The sequence below is a fragment of the Phalacrocorax aristotelis genome, chromosome 24 (assembly GCF_949628215.1).
Source record: "Phalacrocorax aristotelis chromosome 24, bGulAri2.1, whole genome shotgun sequence".
In the NCBI taxonomy this organism is placed as follows: Eukaryota; Metazoa; Chordata; class Aves; order Suliformes; family Phalacrocoracidae; genus Phalacrocorax; species Phalacrocorax aristotelis.
In genome coordinates this window covers 3,539,271-3,558,415 of record NC_134299.1, presented here as the reverse complement: position 1 = coordinate 3,558,415, position 19,145 = coordinate 3,539,271, and the positions used below count along the sequence as shown (strand labels likewise).

Here is a 19,145-nt window from a genome sequence, read left to right as displayed (position 1 = left end):
GGTAGCTGGCTGTGCTGTGTGACGGCGGGGATGCTTGCCAAGCTGCGGGAGCAGTTTCTTGTGCTCCGGATGGGATGAAGGGCAGGGGACAACACTGCCCCAGCGAGCCTGGGGGACGCTGGGGGGACCCCAGGGACGGCGTGTGGCTGGGAGGCTTCAGGGCACCAGAAGAGAGCTGTATTGGGAGCATCTTCCCAGTGCAGGGCTGGTTACAAGAGCCTGGCTGGGTCCTGCACCCCGGAGGGATGGGGTGCCCCCATGCCCAGGGTGCCCCTGCTTGGGCAGGGTGCCCCAGGGTGCTTCCTGAGCAGGGGCTTGAGCAGCAGCATGGGAAAAAGGGGGCTTTGACCTTCCCTGGGCAGGGGATGTGATGGGGACAGGCAGCTCTGGGGACACACACCCCTCCTGTCCCATGCTGCAGTCGCCGTCCCGGCTGCCTGCCCGGCCATCGAGGCAGCTCTGTCCCACCCTGGAGCAGGGCTGCAATTTTTCAGGGACCCATGCCTGTCCCTCTCGGCTTCTCCAGCTGCCAGGCAGGGAGGGCAGGAGGGCAAGGGGTGGCGTTTGCTCTGCTGGGAAGGGATGCAATCGCCGGCTGCTGCAAGGACTGGCTCTGAATCCCACGTCTGCGTGTGGCCTGGGTCCCGGAGGAGTGTTAATCCAGCAAATCTCCCCAGGCATTTCTACCAGGAGGGGCCTCTGGGAGCTCCCCCCTTGCTGCAAACCCTCCTGGGAAGAGCGGCCCAGCCCTGGCTGGAGGCGAATACCTGCGTGGGGCAAGGCCTCCCCACGCTGGGTGCCAGCGGCCGGGCGCGGGGCCAGGCTGGGCGCGGAGGGACGGGTGGGCGCGAGGTGCGTCCCAGCCGCCAGCCCCGCCGGGATGGGTGCAGGGGGGATGGGACAGGCTGGGGACCCATGCTCCAGCCATGTGCCCTCCCAGATTGTGCATCCCACTTGGGCATGGGAACCTGGGATCCCCTTGCTGTGCCAGGGAGCCTCTCATCTAGCACGGAAGGATGGAGCTGAGGGGATGAAAGCAGCCCCCCCAGCACCAACCTCCACCATCCCTGTGCTTCAGTTCCCCCCATTGCAACCCGTGCAAGGCTGCCCGGGCAGCGTTTGGGCAGGGTTTGGTACAGTGCAGCATCTCACTGATGCCTCGCTCCCTGCCTACAGGGTCCGGCCAGCCCGGGACGGCGCTGAGCACCACATGAGCAGCAGAGCAGCATGGCCAGTGACACGAGGATGGGGGAGACCCCACCGCGGTGGAGAAGATCCCAGGAGGCAGCGCAGGACACCCGGGTGATGGAGAGCAGCGGGGTGGTCCTGCCCCGGAACACCGAGCTGGGACTCCCGGGCTACCAGGAGCCCAGCAAGCTGAGCTATGGCACGGAGAAGAGGTGTTCCTGGAGAGCCTCTGAGGGATGCCTGGGACCAGGGTGGGAGCTTGCTGGCAGCCGGCTGACCTGCCCCTACCCACCGGCCCCGCCGTGCCTGCGGGACACCCTGTGCCGCCCCAAGGATGGAGCCGAGCTCCCGGTGCTGCTGCCACCCAGGAACGGGCAGGCCAAGGCGGGCTGGGCTGAGCCCTGCAAGGAGCACCCAGGGCCACGGTGGGCTGAAGCCATGCTGGCCCCCCTGGCCCTCTACAGCCACGCGTATCACCGCTACCCCCTGCCCTTCCCAGGGCTGGAAAGCCAGCGCCCTGGCACCGTTGGCAAGCCCCACGCTGCTGCAGGAGCCGGGGACGGTGACCCCCCGGCTTTCCACCACTGCCCCTTCCTTGTGGAGGCTAAGCACAGCCCCTTCCTCCTGTCCTCGCTGCTTCCCACTGGACCCCCAGCTGACCCCCCATTTGGTGGCGGGGGGCCGGACGGACCGGCAGTGATGGGAGATGGACGCTTCACTGGCATTGACTGGCATCTGGGCTCCCATGTGCCCACCTGGGGCCAGCCCCTCTACCTGGGGCTCCCACCGAGATGCAAGGTGGCTCCGGCCCCTTTCCACGACTGCTCTAGCTCAGGGAACAAGGTAGGCAACCCTGGAATGGCCACGCGGAGCCTGGCTTCGATGGTGGGACAGCTCTGGCTCCCACGGTCTGGCTCCAGAGTGGGGATGCTCAGGGCTCGGCTCCGTGGTGCGCCCCGTCTCCCCTGGGTGATGCCAGGCTCCAGCCTCAGCTGAACCCGGCTGGGAGCAGCAGATTGCAAAAGGTGATGCTGGCACCCGCGGCCAGGGCAGGGCCGGGCTGCACCCGGTGTCGGCAGCCTCCGAGCAGGACGTAGCCCCTTGCTCGCTCCTGCCACTTAGCAGGGTGGCAGCGTGGTGGCAGGGGGGTCCCAGCCTCCCAAGGGATGGGGCAATGTGCCCCTGCGGGGACGATGCTCTCCTCCCCAGGGTGGCCCCGTGGCATGATGCAAGCCCCCGGGCTGAGTCACGGCGGCAGGAGCCGCGGCACGGAGGCGGCGGAAGGCAGAGCCGCCAGCCCGTGGGTGCGCCCGTCGCACCCCGCGCCGCTGCGGCTCCCCATTCCTTTCCCACGGGGGCAGGGGTGACACGGGCACCCCATGGGCTTGGCCACCTGGGGCTGGAAAGCACTGGGCAGTGACCCAGCTTGGGAGGGCGGTGGAGGGAAGCTGAGGCAGGGTCACGGGGTGCTCTCCGTCCCCACCTCCCGGTGCTATGTGTGACGGAGGCAGGGACAGGGACCCACATCTGGGGTGACTCCAGCCTTGACAGCCCCTCTACTCCCCTCCAGGAGTTTTACCTGAAGAAAGAGCCGGGCTTCCACCCCCCAGCCAAGGACCATGCACCATCGCAGCTGCTGGGCAAGGGGCAGGACGGAGACGGGGAGGGGGAGCCGGCAGTGCCAGAGCTGTTGGGAGCCCCGTGGAGGGATGGCCAAGAGGGAGGCAGCTTGGCGGTGCCCCCTCCCCATACCTGCACACCTTCTCCCAGCACCAGCCACCCCCTCTTCCTCCTGCAGCCCGGTGTGGTTGGGGGCTGCAGGGCTCCCTGGGTGGGCACACGGCCCCATGCCCCCAATTTCCCCATGGAGCCAGGGCCAGGCCGGCCCTCCGAGCCCAAAGATGAACGTCTGGCGTACCAAAGCCTCCAGCCCGGCTCGCCACTGGGACCAGGGGAGCCCGACCCATCGCCTCCGCTCACGGACGGGCACTACCAGCCAGCCCTTGCCAAGCCGGAGCCACCCCCGGCTTGCCTCTGCACCGCGCCGGGCTGCGATGGGTGCCCAGAGGTAGGCTGCAGGGCGCTCGGTCCCTTCGAGCCCACCCTGGGCATCGCTGGGGGCCGTTTTCCATGCCCACCCAGCAACCACACCAAACTGAAGAAGACCTGGCTGACGCGGCACTCGGAGCAGTCGCTGCCACGCTGCAAGGCTCCCCGGTGGGACGGCGGCCCCGAGCCAGCCGGTGACGGCAAGCGCTCGGCCAAGCGCCCGCACGGCACCGCCGACGGACCCCGCGCTGCAGGCGAGGGCGCCGGGGCGGCCAAGAGGGGTGCGAAGGCCACCGAGCGCATGGCCGCAGCGTGCCCTGGTGATGGCACGGAGAGCGGAGGGGACCCGCAGGAGAGGAGGATGGAGCTAGGAGAGGGAGGTAAGGTAGGGGGGTGCACAGTGGGGCCAAGGAGAGGGCGGTGGCAGCACCTGATCCACAGGGAAGTTTTGCATCCTGGTTCCCAGCACCTGCAACATGAGCCATGAACACGTGAGGGCTGGGAAACCTGCTGTGCTTGGGTTTTTCCTGGCATGGATGGGTCTGGCGGTAACTCCCAGGGCAGGGATTTATAGACATGCCCCTTTGGGGCAGCGCAGCACCCTCAGGTGTGATGCCTGGGTGGGTGACAAGCACTGCCACTGGGTCAGAGCCCTCCTTGGGGAGGTGCCAGCATCTCAGCCCTGACCTCTGCAGATCTCCAGTCCTACTTTCCAGCCCTACTTTCTGGCCCAGTTTCCAGCCCCTGGCACGGCGTGCCAGTCCCTCCCGGCTGGTGTGTCCCCATGCACCATGTCCCAAAGCACCTCCCGTCTCCCCCAGACCCGCTGAGCCATGCTGGCCCCGAGCCATGGTGCCTGCAGAGCGTGCCCTGCACCGCCCTGCCCGAGAGCATCCCACGGTGCTGTGCCTGCGCTGCCCGGGCCGCGGGGGACCCCGAGGGTGAGGAGGAGGAGGATCCCCCCGAGAGCACTTGCAGGCTGCTGCACTTCCGCAGGTGAGCCCGGGGCTCCTGGAGAGCTCAGAGCCCTGCTGTGGGCAGGGGGCTCTCAGCTCATGCCAGGATGCATGGAGCATCCTCTCCCATCACCCTATTTTAGAGCACCCTCCCCTGTCACCCCATTTCGGAGCATCCCCTCTCCCACAGGTTTGCCTTCGGGGGCGGCAGGGAGCTGAGCATCGATGGCTTCTGCACCCTGGGGGAGGCGGAGGGGGAGACGCTGCAGCTGGAGGCAGCCGGCCCCGAACGAGGGAGCCGGAGCGTGGGCAGCAGCCTCTGCCTGGCCAAGTACCTGCTGGGGGTCCTGGGGGACCCCTTCTGCGAGGCCGTCCGCAGGGACAGGGATACGTGGCTGGGAGCCCCCCGTGGGCCCAAGGGTAAGTGGGGACTGGGGTGGGGGCTGGCACTGGGGAGACTGGGGAGGCTGAGGGCTGTGTTTCCCGCAGGGGTGACGGCCTGGAGGCGAGGGGAAGGAGCCCCCCAGCTCTGTGATGCCTGCCAGAGGGGCTTCTTCAACTCACACTGGAGCTGTGCCAGATGTGGCTTCCAGCTGTGCCCCGATTGCCACCGCAGCAGGCGGGAGGCTGACAGCCACGGTATGGGGCGGGGGGTGGTGGTGGTGGTAGGCTTGAAAAGGGGTTGTTGGGCTTGCAAAGGGGGTGTCGGCCCCGTGAGGGGCTTGGCAGGGACAAACGTACCCTCTCTCTGACTCAGAGGGTCCCACGCAGCAGCCTAAGTGCATCCCTGGGCAAGACCACCATGTCGCATCCCTCGTCCCCACACAGTTCATCCCTCCCCACAGTGAGTGTCCCCCCCAACCCCGGGATCCCCCCCTCACCCCTTGCCCGGGGCTGACCCACCTATCCCCATCCGTCCCCAGTCCTGACCCGGCTCTGGAAGCTGCTGCACGAGGTCCGGGCCAAGTTCGGCATCGAGTCGCGCTGTCCCTGCGGGGAGGGGGCTGTGAGGCAGAGCCTGGCAGAGCCCCCCCAGAGCACCCAGGTATGGGGGAGCTGTGGGTGGGGGGTAGAGGGGGTGCAGTTGCACCCCAACCCCTGCAAAAGGGTGCCTGGGGGGTGTGTGTGGGTGCATGGTGCCGGGGAGGGGGCCAGCCCTGGGGACAGGGGATTTGGCTCCTGTATGGATGTCTTCATGGACCGGGTTTTTCAGGAGCCATTGGGGGTCGTGGTGCCCACCCTCCCACCCAGCAGTGATGGCCCAGCCGACACCTCCCAGCCCATCAAGGAAGGTAGGGCCGGCTGCAGCCCCCCCGCTGCGGGGAGAGCCCTGCTCTGGGCGGATCGGGGATGCTGCACCGCATCCCCTGCATGGTGCCGGGTGGGGGGGTGAGAGGTGGAGGAGAGGGCATGGGCAGCCCTGACCCGTTCCTCCCCCCAAGCAGAGAGCCCCGAGGTGGGGCCACCATCGCCAGGGCAGCCGCCCCCCCGGGGGGCCGTGCAGACCACCACCCTCTGTGACCTCCTCGCCTCCACCGCCGTCAAGCTGTGCCTGGGGCAGGATGGGGTGCGCATGGCCTTCGCCCCCGTCTCGCCCGCCTTGCCCAGCGTGAGTCCCAGGGCGGGCAGGGCACCCCTCCCCGTGATACCCCCTGCCCTTGGCAGTGCTGGGGGGGCCGGGGTGGTCTGATGGGGCTCCCCCCTTTACATCCTCCCCCAGGACAACCGCCTGACCAGCATCCTGGACAGCATCATTGCCCGCGTGGTGGAAAGAAAGATCCAGGAGAGGCAGGCGGGGGCTGAGCTGACTCCCCCAGTCCCTCCCAGTCCCCCCAGTCCCCCTGCCTCCCACTGCATCCTGGCACCCAGCGGGCTGCTCTGGCTGCACGACCCCAGCCATGCCAGCAACTACAAACTCTTCCAGGAGCATTGGCGGCAGGGCCAGGTGAGCCCCTCGCCCATCCCCGCGGATGCGTGGTGGCATCGCGGACCCCTCCAGCCCACCCCCCCCCCCAGCCCTGCTGAGCCCTGGCTGCCCCCGCAGCCCGTCCTTGTTTCAGGGCTGCAGAAGAGGCTGGAGGGGCAGCTGTGGGGGCCGGAGTCCTTCTGCCCGGCCGGGGGGGAGCAGGCGGTGGAGGTGGTCAACCTACGAGCACCAGCGAACCATGTCAGGATGAGCAGCCGGGAGTTTTGGGATGGCTTCGCTGCCAGCGTGGGTAAGCGTGCAATGAGTTTGTGGGGTCCCAAGTGCAATTCTGGGGTGTTAGCAGCGGGGTAAGCCGGCCTGTGCATCCCTCCCTCCTCGGGAGGTGCCCAGTAGCACGATGCCAGCATCCCCACGTGTGATGCCATGCTCCACCCTGTAGCATCCCCGGAGCCGGAGCAGGGCGGTGGGGACCTGCTGAAGCTGGAGTGTGGCTTTGGGGACATGGAGCTGTGCCGGTAGGTGACAGCAGAGCCTTCCCCAGGGTGGGTTCCCCCCTTCCCTTTCTGACTGGGTGCCAGCCCCCGCAGCAGCGGGATGCATCCCAGTGCGGGATGCAGCGAGGGCTGGAGGGCAGAAGGGCGGCTCTGCCAGCGCCGGTACCCGGTGCCCTGGCCTCGAGCACAGTCTCTGCGCCGCAGGGCTGCCAACCTGAACGCCAGCCTGCCGCTGCCGGAGTACTGCGGGCCGGCCGGCCGCCTCAACCTGGCCACCTACGTGCGGGGCCAGCGGGCCCGGCGTTGGCTGCGCCCACGCGTCTGCGTGGCTTACGGTGAGTGCCACCCGGCAGCACCGCGGTGCCCGCAGCAGGGGGGCCGGGGGGGATGAGCTGAGCTCCCCCCACCCATGGTGATGCTGACCCCCTCACACACCTCCTGCTTGCAGGTGTGCGTTCCCAAGATCGGACCATTGGGACCAAAAACCTGACGGTGGAAGCAGCCGACTCCATCAGCGTCCTGGTGCACGCCGCGGCACGGCTGCCCGAGCGGCCGGCGGCACGGCAGGGTAGGGCGAGTGCATGGGGGTGTCCCCCCACCCCTAGCCCCCCTGAGCACCCCTCTGCTCCCAGACCTGCTCCTGCAGGGCGACGAGGACGGCGTGGATGCGCTGTTGAAGGAGCGGCTCTGGGATGCTGGCAGCCGGCCTGGCGCCCTGTGGCACATTTTCCGTGCTGAGGATGCCGGCCGCATACAAGACTTCTTGCAGAAGGTGGGTACCATCACCCCCCGGCGCAGCCCCGGCCCCCCCCTCAGCCCCTCCCTCCACTCCCCCTTGTCCCCCTGCAGGCACGTGGGGACCAAGGGCAGGAGGGGGGAGCAGCGGCAGAGCCCCCCGGCCGCTACCTGGACCTTTCGCTGCGGAGGCGGCTGCGTGAGGAGTGCGGGGTGAGCGGCTGGACCCTCCTCCAGTTCCTGGGGGATGCGGTGCTGGTCCCTGCTGGGGCTCCTCACCAGGTAGGCAGCTCTGCAACCCCCCCCCCAGGGGCAGCTATTTGGGGGGCAGCTCTGCCAAAGCCCCCTGGCGAAACTGAGCACAGCCGAGCCCCCCAGCCCCTGAAGTCAGCATACTATGGGCAGGTGCAGACCCTCACCGGTACCATCAGCGTGGAGCAGCGGTTCCTCTCGCCAGAGAATGCCGCCCGCCTTTGGGACCACAGCACCCACCCTCCTGGTGCCATGCACCAGCTCCGCGCCGAGGTGGGTGGGTGGGTGGTCTGGGGGGCTGCGGGGGGGAGTCCCGGTGTGGGGTGCATGGTGCTGACTCCCTCTTTGTACCCTTGCAGCTGGATGGCATGATCTTCTCCGCTGTGCGGGAGGCCGTGGGCATCTTGCAGGGCTGCAAGTAAGGTGGCATGCCGGGAGGATGCTCGAACAAAGCCAGCACTGCCGGCCACAGCCACGGCCGAGATGCTGCGGGGAGCCGGGGCCGACCACCTTGCGCTTGGTGCTTTGCTCTGCAATCACCCGGAGGGGATCATGGTGGGAGCTGGGCAGCCGGGGAATAAAGTGTGTGCAGCATGCCGGGGCCGCCGGCAGCACCAGCGCCTGCCTCAGCATCTCCCTCCCGCACGGTGTCGGCTCCTTCATCCCCAGCCACGGTCAGGGATGCCCCAGGGATGGGGTGGGGTGGCAGAGCCGGGGTCTGGCAGCGATTCTCGGTGGCACAGGGTGCTCCCAACCCTTGGCACCTGGCTGAGGCCACTAATGAGATGAGTTGTGTGCGGTCTCTGTGCTGGCAGCTTCACAGAGAGCTGGGAAACATCTGGACATTGTGGCTGGTCGCTGCCCGGAGGTTTGGGGTCCTGGGGTGCAGCTCCATCCTGCCCTGCCATGGGAAAGCAACCGGCCCAAAGGCCTGTCCCAAGAACAGAAACCTGCACGCGGAGCATGGTGCTCAGGGGCTGGGGTGCAGGGGACCCGCTCTGCTCTGCCCAGGACCATTGCCTGGAGCTGCTCTGCACCGCTCTAACGATAACGAAGGGAAACTGTGCATGGTGCCCCCCACGGACAGTGCGTGGAGCCTTAGTCCCTGCACGCTGTGCCCTGCGCTGGCCACGCCATGCAATGTGCACCCTGCACTGCGCAGAGCCCCATGCACTGCGGGAGATGGACAGGGGCTGTGCGGTGCATGCCACGCACCGTGCAATTATCACCATGCAATGGGCACCGTGTAATTAGCACTGTGCAATTAAGCACCGCCCACCCAATGTGGACCACGGGCTCTGCACCACCAACCTTTCCCCGCGCAGCCCGGCCCCTTTAAGGACAAGCCCCGCCCCACAGCCGTGCAGGAAAGTGGCGGCAGGGTTAACCAATAGGAAGCAAGCTGGCGTGGCATGGCGGCCAATGGGCGGCGAGCGAGGTGGGCGGGGACCGCGCGGCGGAACCCCGGGAGGCGGTGAGTCCCCTACGCATGCGCGGGGGGAGGTAGGGGCTGCCCTGCGCGCTTTCCCTGCGCACTTTCCCTGCGCCCCTTCCCTTCCCTCCTGCGCCCCCCCCCAAGCCCCCCCTTGCACCCTGCGCCCCCCAAACCCACCCCTGCTGCACCCTGCAAACCCCAGCCCTTCCCCTATCGCACCGTGCAGCCCCCAACCCCTTCCCGTATTGCCGCCTGCCCCCCAAACCCTTCCCCGTTGCACCCTGCAGCCCCCCAAACCCTCCCCCGTTGCACCCCGCCAACCCCCGCGCTAGTGCACCCTGTCCTGCAAGCCAGCAAGCTCTCCGCTGCTGCTGCGCCTCTTAGTGCACCCTGCAGTCCCGCAGACGCTTGTCCTGCTGCAGCCCGCAGCCCTGCAGCCCGCAGCCCTGCACCCCGCCTTGCACCCCGCCTTGCACCCCGCCTTGCACCCCGCCTTGCACCCCGCCTTGCACCCCGCAGCCCAGCCCGCCCTTCCCCTACTGCACCCTGCAGCCCAGCTCGCCGCCCTGCACCCCTCAGTCCCCCGCGCCTTTCCCCCTATGCACCCCATACTCCGACCAGCCCTTCCCCTATAGCGCCCTGCAGTCCAGCACGCCCTGGCCCCCGCAGCCTGCTGATTCCTGCCCTTGGTCCAGCCCTCCGTGCACCCCACAGCCCAGCGAGCCCTTCTCCTACCCCACCCTGGGCATCCCCCAGTCTAGCAGGCCCTTCTCCCCCAGCATCCCCCAGTCTAGCCGCCCCTTTCCCCCCAGCATTCCCCAGTCCAGTAAACCCTTTCCCCCCTACCTCCTCCAATCTAGCAAACCCTTCACTTACTTCAGTTTCCCGTGTATCCTGCAGTCAAGCCAGCCCTTCCTCTACCGCAGCCCTCCCTGTATCCCCAAATCCAGCGAGCTCTTTCCCTACAGCCCCCTCTACACCCTGCAGTCGAGCCAGCCCTTCCCCTACTGTGCCCCCCCATGCCTCCCCCAGTCCAGCAAGCCTTTCCAATACCGCAGCCCTCCCCGCCTCCCCAAGCCTAGCGACCCCTTCCCTTACTATTTCCCTTCCTACGTGCTGCAGTCGAGCCAACCCTTCCCCTCCTGCGCCCCCCTGGGTGTCCCCCAGTCGAGCAGACCCTTTCCCTACTGCACCCCTCCCTGCATCGCAAAGGCCACCGAGCTCTTCCCCTGCTACGTCCCCCCCCAGCCCAGCAGAACCTTCCCCTGTTACACCCCGCTCCACATCCCCCAGTCCAGCAAGCCCTTCCCCTCCAGCACCCCAAAAACGCTGGGTGACCCCTTCCTGCATTGCACCTCCCCGTGCACCCCGCAATCACCGGACCCCCAACCTCACCGTCCCCTCCAGTCCAGCCACCGCCGGGGCTCCCTGTCCCCCCGTCTGCACGTCTGGGGGGTACCCTCCCCACCCCAAAAACCTGCTACCCCCTGAGTGGGTGCCTGAGGGCTTGGCTTCCCCCCTCCCCATCCAGCCTGTGGGGGTCTCATGGGGGAGGCTCCGGTGACGGAGCTGGATGCGGTGCTGGGTGGCGGCGGCTGGGACGTGGGGGTGAGCTTTGAGGGTCCCCCCCCACCCACCGGCCCCATCCGCCTGGGGAGGAACGCCTGCTACGTCGTCCTGGCCGTGCTCTTCAACGAGGAGGTGAGGCAGCCCCCGCGGGACCCCCCACCCCAGTGGCGCCCAGTGCCCACCCGACCCCTCTCCGTCCCCGCAGGATGCGGTGCTGCTAGTACAGGAGGCCAAGCCCGAGTGCCGCGGGAGGTGGTACCTGCCGGCCGGGAGGATGGAGCCTGGCGAAAGCATCGTGGCCGCCATGCGGAGGGAGGTGAAGGAGGAGACGGGGCTGGAGTGTGAACCCCTCACCTTGCTGGCGTTGGAGGAGAGGGGGCCGGGGTGGATCCGCTTCGCCTTCCTCGCGCGCCCCACCGGTGCGTGCCTGTGTCGTTTGTTGCTCTGAAGGGGTGCGGGAAGGATGCGGCTCACCTGGTGCATCCCGTCCCGGGGCATCAGTATCTCCTGCCAGCCCCATGGTGGGCATCAGCATCCCTTGCCAGCCCTGCGCCAGGTCATTGGTGTCCCCTGCAAGCCCCTCGATGGGCTTTGGCACCTCTGTTCCAGGCATTGGCATCCCCTACCAGCCCAATAATAGGCATCAGTGTCCCACGCCAGCCCTGTGCCAGGGCATCAGCACCCTCATCAAGCCCTGTGCCAGGGCATCAGTGTCCCTCGCAAGCCCTGTGCCAGGGCATCGGTGTCCCCTGCCAGCCCCATGATGGGCATCAGTGTCCCCTGACAGCCCCGTTCCAGGGCATCGCTGTCCCCTGCCAGCACCATCACCAGCACTGACATCCCCCCACAAGCCCTGTGCTGGGGTACCAGTGCCCCCTATCAGCCTCGTGATGGGGTCTCGGCGCCCCCACCAGCCCCATGACCAGGCACTGGCATCCCCTGCCAGCCCAGTGCTGGGGTCCTGCTGTCCCTCGCCACCCCCATACCAAAGCATCATTGTCCCCCCACCACCCCTGTGCTGGGGCATCGCTGTCTCTGCCCACAGGTGGGACCCTGAAGACCCTGGAAGAGGCTGACGCCGAGTCCCTGCAAGCAGCGTGGTGGGCTGGGGACCCCTCCGCGCTGCCGCTGCGAGCCCCAGACATCCTGCCCTTGCTGGACCTCGCCGCCCGCTACCGCCGCAGCCCCCCGCACCCCCCCACGCTGCCGCAGGAGCTGCCCTGCGCCCTCATCTGCTTGCGGCTCCTGGTGGCCTTCGCCAATGATGCTGGGGACCTTTGGGTGCTGCTGGGCACAGCTGGGACCCCCCACCTGCCCGTGGTGGCCTGTGGCATGTCCCTGGCTGAGTTCCACGGGGGTCTTCGCCTGCCTGTGTTGCAGCTGCTGCGGGACTGCCTGCCGCCGGACCCCCGCCCGGGACCCCTGGGGCTGCTGGGGCTGCAGCACCGGGCTGAAGGTCCTGGTGGGGCCGACGGTGTTTGCTTCAACATGCTGCTGAGCATCCCACCTGGCAGCCCCGGGGCTGCCCCCCCCGAGCCCCGAACCCCCACTTTCTGCTGGTGGCGTGTGGAGGAGGAGAGCCTGAGGGAGAGAATCCTGCAGCGGCTCCGTGCTGCGGCCACGGTGCCTGTCCGTAGCTAGTGCCCAGTAAGCCCTGGCAGCCCGGCTTTGGGCATGGGGGGGGGTCTGGCTAGGACATATGGCCATGGGGGTCCTGCTTGCAGTGCTGAAGGGGGGAGCCCTGGGATGTGCTGCCTGTGGCCTGGGGGATGTTCTGGGGCAGAGCACAGTGCCAGAGCAGAAATAAACCCGGCTGCTGCTTCTTGCATCCACCTGGCTGAAGTCGAAGGGAGGAGATGGGATGGAAGGGTGGGTAGCCTGGTTTTAGGGTACGCTTGGGAAGGGGGACGGGTGCGGTATAGATGGTGGGGGCGCAGCGTGTGGTGCTGAGCTCACAGCTTTATTGTAGCAGAGTCCCATCACCCAGGGGACGTGGTACCCGGCTGTGCAGGGTTCAGGGTGCACCGTCCCTTGCAGGCAGGAGCCACAAACACACACACACATATGCACAGACACACACCCCCCGTGCCCCAGAGCTGGGGGGATGATTGAGTTATTGCAGCTGAGGGGGTTGCATTGCCCCATGTAGGCTCAGGACAGCACCATGCCCGTGCATCCCATTATTGCCAAAAAAATACCCATCGTGAGGTTGGTGGGGGCTCGGGGCAGCTCCGACATGGGGCAGGGCGAGCAGGAACCCACCACCCAGGAGGAAACACAGGACGGGTCAATTTGCACACAGCGGGGCCGCATCCTGCGCCGGGGAGGTGGCATCACCTCCAGGTTGGTGAAGGGCTCTGTGCCTCCTCTTCCTCCTCGCCAGGTGATGCAAGGCCGGTGTCCTTCCCAGGGTGCCATCACCATGCCTGGCTACTGGGGACATGCCGGTCTGAGCGGGGCCACCGGAGGCTACCGGCACATCGGTTGGGCCATCCCCAGTGGCCACCACAGCCCAGCTGAAGAGGGGGTGCTTGGTGGGGAGGCTGGGGAGCCGTAGCTCAGGGGGGCCCCTCTGGCGGTCCCTTGACCAGGGCGATAGCAGCCAGCTCCTTGCAGAACTCCTCCAGTACCACCACCCCCTTGAAGAGCATCGTGTGGTCCATCCTGCGGGGAGACGAGCAATGGGGGTTCTGTGGGGTACACCCGCCCCCAAAGGGCAGGCGTTGCCCCCACCCCATGCCCCCTCTGCCCCAGCACTTACTGCTCTCCGGGCACCAGCCCCATGAGCTGCTGGCGCACCAGGAGCAGCTTGGCCCTGAAATGGGGCACACGCTGGAGCCGCTGCATCAGGTCCCCGATCACCTGCATGGGCGGGGAGAAGAGTCAGGTCCCATTTTGAGGGGTTGTCCCCATCCACCCCCACCCCCAGCAAGTGACATTACCCTGACGAGGACAGAGAAGAGCGAGCGGCAGCCGGGTGCCAGGTTGAGGTAGGGGTCCAGCAGGTACTCGTGGAGGTGGGGATGGGGGAAGGCGGCCAGGCGGGACAGCACTGAGGTCACCTGCAGGTTCAGGCTGTAGGGCTGGGGTGGGGGTGGGATGCTCAGCAGGAGCTGGCATGGCCAGTGTTGCCCCTCCCCAGCATCCCCTGGTGGGGACTCAGCTTGGGGGTGTTGGGAGACCATGCATCGCCTTCCCATGGCTGTTGCCAGCCCCGGGACCCACAGGTCCAGGGTTTGGGACCCCCATAGTGGGGGTAAAGTGGCCAAGAGCATCGGTGGCGTTTGCAGCCAGTGAAGTCCCAGTGGTGGGGACAGGCAGAGAGCCCTTTTGGGGGGGTAAAAGGCCCCCAGCCATGCCAAGGCAAGGAGCAGAGGGCAGTAGGGACCCAGGTACATCCCCGGCATCTCGACTGGTCACCCCTGTACCTGGTCCAGGATCCGGGTCATCCGGTCAAACAGCACCTTGAGGAAATGGCCCTCGTAAAATGTCACTTCGGGGTGGCAGGTGTCGAGGGGCCGGGGGGCTGGGGGCCACCCCCATGGGGCCGCGCTGGCACGGCACGCCTGGACCTGGCCGGGGCGGGTGATGGTGGGTGAGAGGCAGAGCTGGGGGCTGGCACTGCCGGGGATGGGGACCCCCCCACCCCGCCAGCCACTCACCATGCCCAGCGCATCGTGCACGTAGGTGTCGTAGCCACCTTCCTCCATGCACGAGGAGGTCTTTGCCTCCTCAGGGACCAGGCAGAGGAAGCTGGAAAAGAGGGGAGAGGGATGGGGAGGGGGATGCAGACCACCGCCATGCTGGAGCAGCCCCTGCAAATCCCTACCTGCTGACCACCTCGCTCACTTGTCCCTTCCCCGATGGGGCCGATCCCGGCGGAGGCTTTTTCGCCATCCTGAAGCCAGCATCTGGGAATCCGTCAGTGAAATAGGGATCCTCCTCCAGGTCCCTGTGGGGCCGGAGCAGGAGCATGAGCCAGGTGGGTGCCTGGGGGCTGCCCCCCTCGCCCTGCCCAACACCCCCCTCCCAGACCCCCCCCAGCTCACAACCCATCCTCGTCAGGGTCCGGATCGGGGGGTCCGCGCTCATCATGCACAGGGGGGCCCCGCTGCAGGTAGCCCCTCGCCTCCAGGTTCCTCAGCGCCAGGTTGTGCGCCACATGCTCGTGGGGTTTCCGCAGGAGCTCCTCGAAGAGCCGCAGGCTGGCCAGGCTGATCTGCCGCACGGCGAGCGGGGTGAGACCGCCGCCATTGCCCCCCCCCAGCATCGCCCATGTTTCCCCCCCCACCCCAGGATGGGGCTCACCTCATCAGAGAGGTGGTTGCAGCGGTCGATGAGGTGGGTGCGCAGGGGGTGGGGGGTGTCTCCTGGGGTCTCGGGCTGCCGGTCCGGCCCCAGTAAGAAGAGCACGAGGCGGTGGAGCAGGGGGGGCGCGCGGATCTGCCGCACCGTGCCCGTCAGCATGGCCGTGGCGCTGAGCACGGCGAGCTCAGACCTGCCGGGGACAGGGTGGGATGCCGCGAGGGGTGTCCTGAGGCAGCACCACGGTATCTCACAGCGGGGGAAAAAGGAGGTGCAGGCAAGGAGACCCCTGCGGTCCCAGCCCCAAGGGGGTCCTTGATAGAGAAACTCCCCCCTGGCAGCTGTCTCGTGCCTCAGACACTCACATTTGCAGGAGCTGCGGCTGCAGGATGCCCTGAAAAAACTTTTCCTCCACGGCCTCGGTGATGGCATCTGCCACGACCTGTGGGTGATGGCAGAGGCTGAGCTGCAGCACGGGCAGGGGGCTGCCGTGCTCTGCAGCGCATCCAGGTGCTTCTTACCAGGTGGGCGCCCATCACCAGCTCATCGAGGTAGTCCAGCCAGCTGAAGAAGGCAGCCAGGCTCTCCTTCCCCGGGAAAACCCCGTCGCTGGCAGCATCACCCTGCGACCTGAGTGGGGTAGAGGATGTGGGGCTGCAGCAGAGCCTCAGTGGTGCCTGGGGACCACCCTGCCCAGTGCCCACCCTACCTCCAGCTGGCCCTCTCCAGGGCGAGGATGTCGGCGGGGTCGGTGCAGGCGGGCACGGCACTGTAGAGGTCACAGAGATGCTCCATCAGCAGCTGGCACAGGGCGCTGCTCTGCACCAGGCAGGCAGCAGCCGCCTCCTGGGCGAGCCCGACGAGCAGGAGCAGGTTCTCCTGAGCCTTCAGCGCGACCCTGCTCTTCTGCGAGGAGGAGGAGGAGGAGGAGAGAGGCAGCGTCACACAACCGGCGGCGCCTGCCATCCCCTCCTTGGCCGCCCTTTCCCCCTACCTTGCTCTTGCAGAGCCCCACCAAGGACGTGACGAGGTTGCTGTCCCTGCGTGGTGGGGAGGGCTCGGGCGGGGGGTAGGCGGCAGTGCCCAGGGGATGCTCCACACCCTCTTCCACAGGGCTGGCTGGCAGCTCCTGGCCTCTCCTCCCATTCAGGATGCTCTTGCCCTGGAGAGGAAGAGGAGCAGCAAAGCATCATAGCCACCATCTTCCACCCTGAGGAGCTTTGCAGTGTGGATGGAGCTGCAAAGCACGTGAAAAAAAGTCAATTAAACGAGTCAAACCCCAAAGATGAGCCCATACGTGTCCCACCAGCACAGGGGTGCCCGGGGGGGGATGCCCACCTCCAGGATGTACGCCAGCAGGGTGGGATCCTGCTTGATCTTTGTGCAGAGGACGGCCGTGAACTGCACCTCCTCCTTCTCAGTGCCAGAGCCCAGGCGGTCGCCGCTGAGCTGGAGCAGTTTCTGGCAGGGCAAGGAGGGGGCTGCTGGGCCGCTGGCTGCTCTCCCGCTGCCCCGTTACCGTGGGCATCGGATCCCGGCAGCATTTGGCGGGGCTGGGGTCAGTCCCAGGACGCGGCATCGCCAGCGGCGCTGCCAGCCGGGGCCTCCCACCGGGCGCGGGGCTCACCTGCACCGGCCTGTGCACGTTGAGGTAGTGCAGGAGCGGGTGCTGCACCTGCCCCAGCACCCGGCTGAAGAAGAGGAGGACCTGCTGCCTCATCCCGGGGGGATACTGGGAGGGAGACAGGGAGAGGCATCAGTGAGAGCCCAGTTACCTGTTTGTGTACCTGATTACCCTGTAATTGCCCCAAATCACCTGCTGGGTTACCCAGTTGGTGTGGGTGGCTTGCAAGAACACTCTCAGCAGAGACTGCAGTTTTGCACCCCCAAAATGATGCAAAAGGGCCCATGAAGCCCCCCCCCCAGGACCTCCCACCTGCCCCGGGCTCCTCTCCCTTTAATACTTAGGGACCGAACTCAGCTCTCTGAATTGAGCTGTCCTGCAAAAAATGGGGATTATTTCCTCTTTCCCACTGCTACAATGCTAGCGATGGGAGCAAACCCAGCACCCCGAAAAACCAAATCCTCGCAGCCACGGAAGGGCCAGCGCGTGTTCCTGAAGCCCACGCTGCACTAGGGTTTGCTTATGTTTGATTAAAAGGCTATTTATAGGGAGCCTCGTTATTATTAGCAACAAAGGAACAGCGGAGCTGCTAGAGTTGGCCAATATTTACTTTGAGAGGGTGCTAAAACCATCTTGCCCTGTGAACCCAAGCAGTAGCATGCTTGTTGTGCAAACAGGCTGTGAAAAACACCCCATGCACGCAGGATGTGATGGGGTGCAAGAGCCGTTCAGAGGAGCTGCAGGAAGGATCCCAATGGGGATCTCACACCGAGCAATCCAGTCCCCTAAAAGCACCCAGACCAGCTCACGCTCCACAAACTCCCGTTGCCCTGCTAGAAGAGTTTCAAAGCTAAAATTATTGAGCAGCACCACGCAAAGCAGCTGGAAAAGGCTGTGGGTGCTGCAGCACAGTGGGGTTCGCCCCCCCCCCCCCCCCCCCGAAGCGGCTTTCCCGGTGCCCGTACACCCACCTCTGCCTTGCCCAGCGTGCCGAGGGTCTCCAGGACCTTGTGCTGCAGCAGGTACTCGAGGCACGGCCCAGCCTCCCCCGCCGGGCGCTGCTTCTCCTCGTACACCAGGATGTCCAGCATCTGCTTGAGGCGCCAGGGGATGTCCGTCTGTCTGGCGGGGATACTCTCGTCTGCGGACACAAGAATCGGAGCCTGCTGCATGGGCAGCGTGCCGCCAGGCTCAGCAAGGGGAGCAATGCGTGGTGGGGTGTCCAGGTGCAAACGTGGGGCGCTTGCAGGCAGCACCCCGAGCCGTGCTGGCCCAGAATCCACCTCCACCGCCGTTAGCGAGGACGACGCTAGATGGCAATGTGATGATGGAGTCCCAGCAGCACTTGAGGCTGCTCCTTCCGCTCATGGCCTAGCAAGCTGCCGGCTGTCCCCGCCGGGGCCAGAGCTGCTGTTCCGGGGGGCTGCGAGGTGCTGCCTGGCACTGCCAGCCCTGGAGACCCTCCAGCATGGCCCAGGAGGGGAAGGAGCCGTGAGGGTCAAGTGGGAAGGACCGTGATGCCGCCAGGGACAGGGCTGAAACTCTCCAGGCCCTACTTTTAGTGCTCCTGGAGAGGGACGTGCCCCAGCCTGCAATCGCTCCCAGAAGAACCCGCACCCACCCAAACACCCCGTGCTGACCCTGATGGTGTGCAAGGATGGTCGGGACTGGGCAGGGCCAAGCTCTCAGCTGGATAAGTCCTCCTGGGGTATGGGAATGGGTGTCCCATGGGAAAGCCCCACGTGCCAGGTCAGCCACGGTGCCCTGCTACTGCATGGGGTCCTGCCCCAGGGCACGGGGTCCCGTCCCAGGGCATGGAACCCCCTCCCTGGGCACAGGGACCATGATACCAGGCAATGGGACTCTATCTTAAGGCACAGGGACACTCTCCCAGGACACAGGGACCCTGTTCCCACACCACAGGGACCTTATTCCCACTCCCCAGGGACCCCATCCTAGGGCAGAGGGACCCGCACCCCACTCACCCGTGGCCTCCAGGTAGTAGCCAGTGATGCCCTTCCAGTGCTCGGTGAAGGCTTCCAGCAGGTCCACGCTGGGTTCCCGCTGCGCATACCGGGGTCAGGGTTAGGGGTGCACGGAAGCCCTCCCCGCTCCCGGTGTGTCCCGTCCGTGTGTCCGTCCCCCCCCCTCCTCGGGCCCCGCTTACCGTCTCCACCGCCTGCTGCAGCAACGCTCCCAGGCGGCTCAGCATGGTTGTACCGCGGCGCCGGCCCCGCACCCGGCCCCGCACCCGGCCCCGCACCCGGCCCCGCACCCGGCCCCGCACCCGGCCCCCGCTCCGCTGCGCCCCGGCGCGGTGGCTCCGCCCGGAGCCGGGCGGGGAGGGCGGCCCGGCCGCGGTACCTCCCCCGGCGGCCCCGCTCCGGCTCCGGGCTCCGGCTGGGTTTGGGGAGCGAGGGGGGGAGGAGGAGTTGGGACACACATACACACACACCCCGGGACGGGGATGGATTTGGGCGGAGGGACTGCGGGAGCGGTGAGGGATGGAGGCTGGAGGGGTGTCGGGGCTGGGGGGGGGTCGGAGGGGTATTTGGGGTGGAGGGTTTGGAAGGGTCCCTTAGCCCTAAAAATGCTCCGGGGGTGGGGAAGG

The 19,145-nt window shown here is 67.0% G+C and overlaps 3 protein-coding genes across 6 annotated transcripts; 2 read left to right on the top strand and 1 right to left on the bottom strand.

Moving 5' to 3' along the window:
* The first annotated feature begins 1,188 nt into the window (after nucleotides 1-1,188).
* On the top strand, nucleotides 1,189-8,220 carry HR (HR lysine demethylase and nuclear receptor corepressor). Its single transcript, XM_075117533.1, has 18 exons — nucleotides 1,189-2,031; nucleotides 2,759-3,617; nucleotides 4,059-4,233; nucleotides 4,384-4,613; nucleotides 4,683-4,832; nucleotides 4,951-5,037; nucleotides 5,117-5,238; nucleotides 5,407-5,485; nucleotides 5,639-5,802; nucleotides 5,914-6,138; nucleotides 6,238-6,409; nucleotides 6,560-6,635; nucleotides 6,819-6,949; nucleotides 7,063-7,159; nucleotides 7,254-7,386; nucleotides 7,464-7,631; nucleotides 7,755-7,874; nucleotides 7,961-8,220. The coding sequence occupies exons 1-18, from the start codon at nucleotides 1,228-1,230 to the stop codon at nucleotides 8,021-8,023; spliced, it is 3,855 nt and encodes a 1,284-aa protein (XP_074973634.1). The 5' UTR covers nucleotides 1,189-1,227; the 3' UTR covers nucleotides 8,024-8,220.
* Nucleotides 8,221-9,425: 1,205 nt separating this feature from the next.
* On the top strand, nucleotides 9,426-12,433 carry NUDT18 (nudix hydrolase 18). Its single transcript, XM_075117539.1, has 3 exons — nucleotides 9,426-10,737; nucleotides 10,811-11,024; nucleotides 11,651-12,433. The coding sequence occupies exons 1-3, from the start codon at nucleotides 10,582-10,584 to the stop codon at nucleotides 12,244-12,246; spliced, it is 966 nt and encodes a 321-aa protein (XP_074973640.1). The 5' UTR covers nucleotides 9,426-10,581; the 3' UTR covers nucleotides 12,247-12,433.
* A 95-nt stretch (nucleotides 12,434-12,528) lies between these two features.
* On the bottom strand, nucleotides 12,529-18,824 carry FHIP2B (FHF complex subunit HOOK interacting protein 2B). Of its 4 annotated transcripts, none has more exons than XM_075117534.1 (17): nucleotides 18,702-18,824; nucleotides 18,520-18,598; nucleotides 17,506-17,675; nucleotides 16,538-16,642; nucleotides 16,249-16,371; nucleotides 15,905-16,072; nucleotides 15,620-15,816; nucleotides 15,432-15,540; nucleotides 15,276-15,352; nucleotides 14,914-15,103; nucleotides 14,655-14,824; nucleotides 14,435-14,557; nucleotides 14,268-14,358; nucleotides 14,034-14,177; nucleotides 13,548-13,688; nucleotides 13,367-13,467; nucleotides 12,529-13,269 (listed from the first exon to the last, which is right to left on the bottom strand). In XM_075117534.1, the coding sequence occupies exons 1-17, from the start codon at nucleotides 18,744-18,746 to the stop codon at nucleotides 13,164-13,166; spliced, it is 2,139 nt and encodes a 712-aa protein (XP_074973635.1). In that variant the 5' UTR covers nucleotides 18,747-18,824; the 3' UTR covers nucleotides 12,529-13,163. The 4 variants fall into 4 exon arrangements, with proteins under 4 accessions (XP_074973635.1, XP_074973636.1, XP_074973637.1 ...); XM_075117535.1 differs by having other exon boundaries at nucleotides 14,658-14,824; XM_075117536.1 differs by lacking the exon at nucleotides 13,548-13,688.
* Nucleotides 18,825-19,145: the final 321 nt, after the last annotated feature.